This window comes from Oratosquilla oratoria, chromosome 13, assembly GCF_046742065.1.
Source record: "Oratosquilla oratoria isolate Oo_2021 chromosome 13, ASM4674206v1, whole genome shotgun sequence".
In the NCBI taxonomy this organism is placed as follows: Eukaryota; Metazoa; Arthropoda; class Malacostraca; order Stomatopoda; family Squillidae; genus Oratosquilla; species Oratosquilla oratoria.
This window is the reverse complement of record NC_134789.1, coordinates 24,113,386-24,125,409: the sequence shown is the minus strand read 5'-3', so window position 1 is coordinate 24,125,409 and position 12,024 is coordinate 24,113,386. Positions and strand designations below refer to the sequence as shown.

General features: G+C 42.6%; 1 protein-coding gene across 7 annotated transcripts in view; it reads right to left on the bottom strand.

Annotated features, from left to right (window-relative positions):
• LOC143032354 (uncharacterized) overlaps nucleotides 1–12,024 on the bottom strand; it is a 315,811-nt gene that overhangs the window by 29,409 nt on the left and 274,378 nt on the right. For 5 of the 7 annotated variants that reach the window (XM_076196960.1, XM_076196966.1, XM_076196963.1 and 2 more), the window contains exons 5-7: nucleotides 2,270–2,361; nucleotides 812–921; nucleotides 108–245 (exon numbers count right to left, since the gene is read on the bottom strand). In XM_076196960.1, coding sequence (XP_076053075.1) covers nucleotides 108–245; nucleotides 812–921; nucleotides 2,270–2,361 — 340 coding nt within the window. The remainder of the gene's footprint in view (nucleotides 1–107; nucleotides 246–811; nucleotides 922–2,269; nucleotides 2,362–12,024) is intronic. The other 2 variants (XM_076196961.1, XM_076196964.1) reach the window with 1 other exon arrangement.

Genomic DNA, 12,024 nt, shown 5'->3' with positions numbered 1-12,024 from the left:
AAATAAATCATCTAGGCACGTCAGAAACTGGCGTTTCAATCCCTGATGAGAGTGAAAACACAAACATGAAATGAAGCTCTGAAGGCGATTTTGATTTTTCCACTTACAAGGACGGGCCGGAAGGCGTGGGCAAAGGCACAGTAGCGGGCTCGTTCCTCAGTGAGGGCATGGCGGAGGGCAGTCCGCTCCGTCTCTTCTAGACTCGTGTATCGTTCGGCGAGTTCACCCACCGTCGTCTCCATCATCTGCAGTGAGATAGGTGCATATGTTATCACATGCAAATGTTTGCAGCAATTCACTCTAGTGACTCAAGAGCGAGGAATTTTGCAAAATTTTATTGCTCAAGGTAGTTTTCTATTAATTTGGGTACTAAGGGTATCATTCTTGTACACGCAAGGCAGGGTTTCTACATGGGAATCACAAAAGGACATTTCCAGTGAGGTGGGTATAGTATTTTGCCGAAGATTAGCAATGTTTTTATCCTTGGAGGCAATACCGAGTCGAAGAGGTGGCGTTATGGAAATTGTAAAGGGGAAAATTACGGAGGAAAGTAAAAAGCAAAAGTAGCAAGATCGGCACTTTTTTGAGTGAAGTAAGTCTACAATCATAAGAGAATGCTGCACGAGCCTTGTCCCGAGTGTCACCAAAGTCCCTACATTATTGCCTGCATAAAACTTAAAGTCAGTACTCTCTACAGGGGTGTGGATAAGTACAGAGGGGGCTACATAAACGATTACAGCAAGTTACAGCAGGAGGGACAGGTACTGACACTTTCCACAAATACAGATACAGGTGAGAGGTTCTACATTACCTTGCCTACCTTGTTCAGCTCGGAACCTTTTGCCATCTTCTTCGCCTTCTTCTGTAGTCGCGCCGCACTTTCCATCCGCTTCTTGATTTCGCCTCGTGACTTCTTGTATTCTGTAAGAAAGAACAGATCTAAACGTTTTCTCATCACTTATCAAAATGGCACCATTATATCCGTCCTTGTGAAGGGTGCACCTCAAATGATTCACGATCTGCAAGTGTGATTTGTTGCCTAACAATCTTCCCCCAGTGATATATGCGTCACAGGGAGAGATTCTGAAACTGCACAGATGAATCAGAAAGGAAAAGAAAGTGTGGGGGGGGGGGGGGGGAATGAGAAAATAATATGCTATGATTCCTTCCGATGTCATACGGCCTGTTGACTTTTTGGAATCCAGTGCTTTAAGGGCGGAAATGTATAGGGTTTGCATCAATTTTAGACCCTTAACGAAGTCGATTCCTAAACTGAGTCTCGTTACTCCCTCCCCAACAGAGTTGATTCCCTTCGTGGCGCGTAGCACCTTTCATATCACCGCGGCTGCCGCCAGGATATTCCATTCATCCCCATGGCATTCCTTCGACCGCGAATGATATTATGACCATCTTCATCAATCCCATTCCGTACCGGGTGGCACCTTTCCTTTTATTATTAATGCTGTCAAGGTATTTCATTGACACCCATGCCATCTCCTCGGCAGTGAAGGTTCATCTTTAGCCGTAAAAAAGTAATTAACATCGACGCTCGTACCTCAAGTGGTCCATGAAAATAATTTATGGAATCGGTTTCACCAATATTAAAACGTTGCTTTTATCTTTCTTTTAAAATGGATGCTGTCGGGCTCTTCACCGGCGTAGCCTGGGGCTGATCCTTGACGAACTGCTATAGTTCGTGCTTTATCAGAATCCAGGTCGGTCGGGAGCGGTTACGTGGTCGCGGGCAAACGCGTCAATTTTTCTCTTTGAAGTCGTCGTCATGTAATCAAACACGACTTTACGGACGGACGCACGCACGCACGCACGCACGCGAAAACGCGCGCTCGCACACACACGCACACAGAGTATATGCACTTCATAATTATATCGCATACTGACATACGGGAGATTGTAACGACACTTAATAGTACAGATAGTTCTCCCTGAAATTCGGAAGTTGCCTGTATTCAGAGCGAAAAGTTCTGAAATAGCGGGCATTTGGAATACCGGATGCACTTTCTAATATTCCAGTATATTTTCGAAAAAAAATTGTAGATATTGGAGACTTTTCGAATTCTAGACCATCTCAACAGAGAGAACTATCGACTCTACCGGTCCGGTCGAAACTCTATTCGGTGATGACGAGAATGGTTAAAATAAATTACATAAATGGATAAAATGGAATAAAATGAAATGGAAAATGTGAATAAAATGAGATAAAATAAAATACAATTGATAAATAGAATTAAATGATATTAAGTAAACTGACCTTTCGTGTGGTCTTTGTCGAGGGTGTGAACTGTCCGACGCCATTCCTCCAGTCGCTCCTGTAGGGGAAGAACCACGCACTCGACCAGTACACTGACGACGACGACCAAAACAACGACGACGACGACGACAGCACCACAGGGAAGGAACAGGGAAGTACACAATTAAGGTCACAAACAAAACTTCCATAAACATTAGATACGTTGTACACAAAAATAAAGAAAAAATAAATAACTTACATTATTGTTGTACCAGGTATTTACACCATCTGTACCTTAAGCCTATCAAGACGAAGTCTTGACTTCAATTAGAGGGGGAAAATCGCCAAGGGTTAGCCGGACCAAAATAAATTAAGAACGTCATCGTGGCGAAAAAAATTAATTAAGCTTTACTCACTCTCCTCACCCGTCACTATGAAGGCCCACTTCTAAATATTCTAACTGCTGACCCCCTCACTTGGAGCATTGGCTGCATCGAAGTCGTTGGGAAAAGTGTATCACCACATACCGACAAACGAGGCAGAGAATCCTTCCAGTTAAAATGCACATATTTGCTGGATCGAGGTCATTCCATCAAAGCGACGCGACGCCCCTTCGAACGAATAAAGTGCTGATGAAGATCACGAGGCGCGCGTTTTCTTCCTCATTATAAAACAAGCGCACTTCACATCGAATTGACTCTCCTCGTTACTGATGACGTGACATTGTCTCATTCTTCAATCTCACGGCGTTTTGGATATTCACCTTTTTAGAAATTTTCAAATCACCCAATATACATTTAACCCCCGTGCGTGGGCGTGTGTGAGAAAGACAAAGAGAGGGAGAAACTTTTGTATAAAAACTATCGAAGAATCAAATCTAGTTCAAATGTACTTTGGACTTCGATTACAGGCCCTTTTAGTCACCACCTTCCCTGGAAGGTATCGCTCGTAAACCATTGGTATACAAACTAAATAACGCCAGCGTTGCTGTCGACTATTCTCTCTCTCTCTCTCTCTCTCTCTCTCTCTCATACATACACACACACACACACACACACACACACACACACACACACACACACACAATTATATATATAATATATATATATATATATTCATATTAATTCAATAGTTTATTTTACACGACTGTGTATGGGCACGTGCGTGCGTGCGTGTGTGTGTGTGTTCATGGGCATGTGTACGTGTAGGCATGTGTACGTTTAGGCGTATTTTGAGTAAGCGTGTGTGTGTGTGTGTGTGTGTGTGTGTGTGTGTGTGTGTGTGTGTGTGTGTGTGTGTGTGTGTGTGTGTGTGTGTGTGTGTGTGTGTGTGTGTGTGTGTGTATGTGTGTGTGCGCGCGCGCGCCCCTTGGTTCTGCACCCGCAGACGGAAGCGAAAATGCCGATAGGTTTCGAAAGGGGTCTGCGGCGGAGAGCCCATTTTCTCCAACGTTCGCCTTGTAGGACCACCTGTCGTTGGTCCCTACTAAGGGTGACGGGACGTGACAGTAGTGACAGAGACAGATTGCACATTCAGAATCTAGTGCACGTCGGGATGGCTGACTATGCAACCGATGCGTTGTTCGCTGTTTCACTGCCTACACCTACTCTCCATGCCTGCCTGACAGCCAGCCAGTCAGCCTGTGTATCTGCCTGCCTGCCTGCCTGCCTGCCTGCCTGCATACCTGCCAGCCTGTCGGCCCACTTGTCACTTTATTCCCCCTTCCCCCTCTCTCTCTCTCTCTCTCTCTCTCCCTCCTCTCTCTTCCTCCCTCTCTTCCCCTCTCTCCCTTCCTCTCCCTCTCCATCTCTCTCTCTCTCTCTCTCTCTCTCTCTCTCTCTCTCTCTCTCTCTCTCTCTCACACACACACACTTTCCAAATTAACATACGAACAAAGATTATCGAAATTGGAACTACCAACACTGGAGCAGAGCAGAGAAGAGAAAGAGGTGATCTACTGACTATATTTAGAATCATGAAAGGAATAGAAATCCTTGACAGGAATGATTTACTAAAAAATGACAATGGAAAAACAAGAGGTCATGAAAAGAAACTCAAAAAGGATAACTATAGAAGAGATCGGAAAAAGAATAGCTTCCCACACAGAGTACGGGATACCTGGAATAACTTAGATAAAGAAACAGTGTGTGCAAGTACTATTCAAGATTTTAAGAAAAAACTTGATGCTGAAAGATACAAAGACAGGTCACCACGTGCATAGCTACCTTCCCGTATAATACAACTAGGTAAACACACACACACACACACACACACACACACACACACACACACACACACACACACACATAAAAAAAAATGGGATGGGAGACTCAGAGTGACAAAAGATGACATAAAAGAAAACCCACGGGTTAACTCTTACGTGTACAAGAGTCACACGATAAGGCGCGTGGTCAGGGGGCAGGGCCAGGGATTAATGCATCCGATGGTCAGGTTTCGAACTATTAATAAACGTTATCTGGTGAGTACATTTTTTCCTGTCAAATTTTAAATATGTGCATACAGATGCACGCGCGTGCGAGCACACACACGCACGCGTACACACACACGCACACCCCACACACATCCATACACACACACGCGCGCGCGCACACACACACACACACACACACACACACACACACACACACACACACACACACACACACACGCACACACACGCGCGCGCACACATATACAGGCACACACGCACACACACGCAAACGCGCGCGCGCGCACACACACACACGCACACACATCTACACGCATCCACACACAACACGCGCGCGCACGCACACACACACACACACACACATACAGACACACTTCCACACACACGCACTCACATCCACAAACACACAAACACACATACACACACACGCGCGCGCGCGCGTGCGCGGCTTGCTGGCGTAATGGTAACTTCTTAAACTGCTAACTTAGCGGTCCTAAGATAGGTCCCCGTTCAGGGCTTGAAAAGTATCACAACAATGCAACCCGTCACGTCACGCTCTCTCTTGGGCTAAGAGCTGGGGTGCATGTGCATATGCTCCTAACATTACCCATATATAGGGCCATATGAGCTATGAGGCTATCATGCGGGGGATAATTAACAAGCGTCAATCACGGGCCCAGCATGTGATCCAAGACCATGGTGAATTACCAAAAATCAAAATAAAAACTACACAGTGCTTGAATTCAATTTGGCAGATGGAGAAAAAAAAATCCAGAAAGAAGGCAGTTACAATTTTGGGAAGAAAAATTTCTTCGGTTTAAGGAACGTTTTTGAATCTGCAAATAGGAAGGATTTCGTAGATGTTACAGTAACTAAGAAAAAATATTTACAGCTAATGTACGAATGAATATGTGCCAAGGTTTAGTGGAAAGGAGACAGCTTAGAATACTCGTTCAATAAATCTGTGAAACAACTAGGAATACCAGATACGATACAGGGGAAAGTTAGAAGAGGAATGGAAACAAAAAGTATGGAAGAGTACAAAAAGGCTAAAAGTGAGGACACGAGAATCCATACAGAAGACCTTTGACAAGGGGTGCCATTGATCATGGAAAAGGTGAGCTTTAAATATTCTACAGGCTTGTCAACGGTAAATCGAGACACAGAGAAGGAATCTAAGTTGACAAATGGAAAAAAAATATGAAAAAACATCAGCGCAGGTTGAAATGATAAACAAAGTTCCAATAATTTCTCGCTGAAAAGAAAATAATTTAGTCGAGGAAGGAGATTGAGATTGTAACGCCGGGTTGTGTGAAGGAAGTAGAGACGATTAAAAGAGACATGAAGAAAAAAAAAAAAAAAAAAAAAAGGACCCTGATGGAGTCTCAAAATGAACACATTGAAAGACCAACTTGCGGACAAGATTCATAATCAACTGTGTAATTATTGGAAGAAGGAATAATATCATAAGACTGGGAGAGAACTGACGTTGCACCAATTCATAAAGGACAAATTAACGAGAAATCGCTCAAGCACAGACTAGTGTCTCTGACCAGCATGATAGCTTGATTATAGAATTCAAAAGATGGAGTAATTGTCTTGAAGAAACTAGATCGTACTGGAAAACTTGGGGGTAACCTTATTAAATTGATTATGGAATTCCTGAAAGATTGGTACACGAGATCAGTAGTGAAGGACGATATGTCAGATGTTTGTATACCGGTGATTAGCGGGGTCCTAACAAGAATTCTAACACCTGTGATGTTCTTGACGTATGCAAATGAAATGATGGACGGCACAAACTACGAGTACACTAACATGTTTCCAAAGGATGCAAAGACCACGAGAAGAATGAAAGACGGGGAAGACTGTAAATTCTTACAATATATATCAACAATATACGTAGATAAATGCACACACGCGCAATCACACGCAAGACAAACACACACACACACACACACACTCACACATTACGTAACCATGTAATATCATCCTTGGTTCTGTGCATAGACCGCTGAACAAGATATTCCCGAGCCGTTCTGGTTAGAGAAAATAAAGTTTCCACCGTGAAGAAGTATTCGCGCAGCCTCTGCCTGAGTGATCCCAGGGCGTCAACATCTGGATGACATTTAACAGTCGTGCTTCTTGGGAAAATACTTGGGCTTACCGTTTCGCTTATGTCACTGTCCTCATGCTCATTTGCGTGCTATATATGTATAATATGCACACCATCTGATAATAGAAATGCTTGTGTGTGCTTACTTGCCCTCCTTCCCTTTGTTGGCTAATCTCAGTTCTGTTGTCGTTCTCATGTGCGCACCAAAGCATGTGTGATATTAAGGTCACACCAAAGGGGAAGAGGCAACAGCACGAAAACGAACAACACGGCAGTTGTCTTTCTTTAGGTTAATCTGTCCTTGTGAGACTGCGACGAGAACAACAACAACGACGACGACGTTGGCGACAACAAAAATAAAATTAAAATAATAAGGGAGATCATTCATGCATCCAACCATCTCTACCTACCGCATCGTTTGTGCCACTAAATCGTGAGGAAGCATTTGGCAACGATCTACGGGACATTCGTGGTTCCCTCGACTTCCGCCTGGGTGATGATCGCACGGCGGCGACCCGAGAATTGTTAACCACTTCGGCTCTCAAAAACCACTGCACGGAATCTACATCTGGACGCAATTTCCTCCCCCCATTGCTCTTTATACGATTTTCTTTTTACAATTTTGCTGTCAATTACTCGGGCTATAAACTATTTATTTGGATACAGTTCTCGAGAATATTATCATCTGGGGAACTAACATGGGTGCATGAGAGGTATATTTACTCAAAAGTTATATACAGAATACGAGCTAGATTTGTGGGTCCCGTCTCTTTGCTTTCAATGGAGATACTGTGTGTGTTTACGTATGTATGTGTGTGTATTTACCTAGTTATATTTTACGGGACGAGAGCTATGCTCGTAGTGTGTGTACGTGTGTGTGTGTGTACGTGTGTGTGTATACGTGTGTGTGTGTGTGTGTGCGTGCGTGTGTGTACGTGTGTGTGTGTACGTGTGTGCGCGCGCGTGTGTGTGTGTGTACGTGTGTGTGTGTGTACGTTTGTGTGTGTGTACGTTTGTGTGTGTGCGTGTGTGTGTGTGTATACGTGTGTGTGTGTGTGTGTATACGTGTGTGTGCATATGTGTGTGTGTGTGTGCATACGTGTGTGTGTGTGTACGTGTGTGTATACGTGTGTGTGTGTGTGTGTGTGTGTGTGTGTGTGTGTGTGTGTGTGTGTGTGTGTGTGTGTGCGCGCGCGCGTGTAAGGCCACATCATTACTCACTGATTGGAATATACGAGTACTGGGCTCTCATTAGGGAGAATAATAGACCTTATGATTCTTACATATGATCCACAGTCATGGTGCATCACACGTACGCAGACTTGCACGATGAACACGATGAAAGCGCGCGCGCGCTCGAACACACACACCACGAGTGTTGCTCCTTTCCTGTATACTACAATTAGGTAAGCACGCACGCATGCACACACACAAAGAAGATCCTACAAACTTCAGACCGGTATCCCTTACAAGCACAGTAGCAAAAATATGTGAAAAAGTCATCAGAAACAAATGGACTAAACACTTTGAAGAAAATAAAATAGTATACCCTAAACAATTTGGCCTTAGAAGTGGAAGATCGTGTACCACAAACTTAATATGCTTTTTCTCGAGATTGAGATAATGCAAGAAAGAGATGGCTGGGCAGATTGCACCTTCTTGGACTTGCAGAAGGTATTTGACAAAGTACCACATAATAGATTAATAAGAAAAAGTTAAATAACAGGAGGAATACAAGGTAAGCTACTGGAATGGATGAAGGATTTCTTAATTGGGAGAAAAATGAGAGTGGTACTTAGAGACAAAAATTCGAACTGGGAAGATGTGAAGAGTGGCGTCCCGCAAGGCTCTGTATTGGCTCCTTTAATGTTTGCCATATATGTAAATGATATGGATGAGGAAGTAAATTGTTACATGAACTTCTTTGCTGACGATGCCAAATTACTCAAGAGAGTAAGAACAGAAGAAGATTGCAGATCGCTACAAGAAAACCTAGACAAAATATAGGAATGGAGTCAGAGATGCGAGATAAACTTCAACATTAAGAAATGTAGCATAATGGAATTTGGAAAAAGCAAAAATAGAGTATCGGGTCAATACAGAATTGGAAACAAAGAAGTCAAAAAAGTCGATTCAGAAAGGGACCTGGGAGTAATCATCTCAAGTGACTTGACACTTGATAAACATGTAAATAAATTATTTGGAGAGACTTTTAACTTATTAAGATCAATGAAAATGGTCTTCGACTACATAGATGAGATGGTTAAAAAAAATAGTGGTTGCACTGATAAGACTTAAATTAGAATATGCTGCAACACTGTGGGCACCCAGCACAAAGAAGAACACAAGAAAATTAGAAAGAATCCAAAGATAAATTAGATCTGTCAACACTGGAACAGAGAAGAGAAAGAGGTGATTTATTGACCATTTACAAAATTATGAAAGGGATGGAAATTCTCGATAGAGACGACTTATTAAAGTGGGACTGAAGAGAAACAAGAGGACACGAAAAGAAACTAAAGAAGGACAGTCATAGAAGAGACCTGAAAAGGAATAGCTTTCTCCATAGTGTGATTGATGTCTGGAATAAACTAAACGGAGATACAGTGAGTGCCAAAACTATACACGATTTTAAGAATAAACTGGATGCGGAGAGATACGAAAACGGGTCACTACGAGCATAGCTCTCGTCCCGTAAAATACAACTAGGTAAATGCAACTAGGTAAATACACACACACACACACACACACACACACACACACACACACACACACACACACACACACACACACACACACACACACACACACACTACGGCGGTCCGGGTTCGAATCCTGCCCAGGGCTGAAATAATTTCAGTATCGCTGCGCTTCGAGTCGTTACTCCAACTCTCGTGGGTGGGGAGTTGGGTGTGTGTGTGCGTGTAAGGTCACAGCATTACCCATTGATCGGTCATACGAGCTCTGAGCTCTCTTCCGGGAGGGAAATAGCTGTCGATCACGAGTCCAGGACGTGATCCAAAGACCAAGGTGAATACGCACGCACGCACGCACGCGCACACACACACACACACACACACACACACACACAAGCACACACACACTTATTGAAAACTATGGCTGAAGGATACATGTATTAGTGGATTACAGAAAACTCGACAACAGTGCACTGGAACGACGAGAAAGGCGAAGTGGATAAGAGGCCGATGCCCCACACGAGGGGGGCGGAGGGAACAGGAGAACATCTGGTCCAACAGCGGGGCCGACACGCCAGCGGCATTATTATTATGGGGATCACGGCCAGGGCTGACTGGCTGCCTGCCTGGCCGGCCGAGAGAGCCGTAAACCAACTCGCGAACATCGGGGGGTAAAGCGATGGAAGAGCTGTTGGGCCTTAAACCACCTTGAACGCAGTTATATACACAAGATTTTGCCCTGACAAACGTCTGGATACTATTCAACTGAGGGAGAATACACTTTATTGAATAATTATATATATATATAATATATATATATATATATATATACATATATATATATATATATATATATATATATATATATATATGTATATATATTAACAACCATAATGCACTTTAATTCTAAGCCATCAAAGGCCAGCATGATTAAAATTGAAATGTACTGCCCAGGACTCGAACCGGGCTTCCTCATGACAAGTGCGATAGTGACTTTCCAACTAGGCCATCAAGAAAACCGAGGTGGAAAGTCCCTGTCGCACTTGTCATGAGGATACCCGGTTCGAGTCCTGGGCAGTACCACATTTCAATTTCAAGCATGCTGGCCTTCGATGGCTTAGAATTAAATTGCATTGTGGTTGTTAAAATGCATCTCTAATCACTGGGATCCATTCAGTGTTGTATATATATATATATATATATAAATATATATATATATATATATATATTTATATATATATATACATATATATATACACATACATACAATAGCAACAATAATAATAATAATAAAAGTAATAATAATAATAGTAGTAATAACAACCATGGTGGTGATGGTAATTGTGACAGTGGTGGTGACAGTGATGGTCATAACGCAAAACACTAACAAAAACATAATAGTTGTCATATGTTGATAGTACTAGTAATAATAATGATAGTAATAATGATGATAGTAATAATGACAGTAATGATGATAGTGATGATGATAGTGATGATAATGATAATGATGATGATAGTGATGATAATGATAATGATAGTGATGATAATGATAATGATGACAGTGATGATGATGATGATAATGATGATAATGATGATAATGATGATAATGATGATAGTAATGTGATTACAAGTGATTGACGACGACGACGACGATGACAATGATGACAATAGATGATGATGATGATGATGATGATGATGATGATGATGATGATGATGATGATGATGATGATGATGATGATGATGATGATGATGATGACGATGACGATGACGATGACGATGACGATGATGATGATGATGATGATGATGATGACATGATCATGAAGACGAAGACGATGGTGACGACAATGATGATTATGATGATGATAGTGATGACGCTGATAGTGATGACTGATGATAGTGATGATAGTGACGACGACGACGACGACGATGATGACGATGATGACGATGATGATGATGATAGTGACGACGACGATGATGATGACGATATCAATAATGATGAAATTATATTGATGTAATAATGACAATAGTAATAGTAATAAATTGTCCTTTGCAGGAACCACTCGGGTGTTTATGCAAACGATTCAACTTAAAATGTCCTCATTTCATCCCCACAACACGTTATTCTGCACTGCGTATACCACTTTTGCTGGCTCCAGCCATGCAGGGTGTATGTACAGCACCATCATATCAGTGGCAAATTTAAAAGCCAAAACATTTATCAGTCTTATCTCACCGCTATCAATACGGTAATTTCTACTCTAGTAGGCTACATTATCGATGCATTCAATTGTTTCCGAGGGGCATGTCCAATGCTGAGGCGGTCGGAGGATATATATATATATATATGGATCGTAAGAGGCGAGAAGAAAGGGACGGGGAGAGGGACTAGGCATCCTTCTCCCTGTAGCCCCAAGGGGCAATTACCTAAAATGAAAAGAAAAGGCATAAGGGGTGCTGGCGGGCCTCGGGCCAGCACCCTAAGGTTTGGGTCTTTTAATGTGCGTGGATGTGGTAC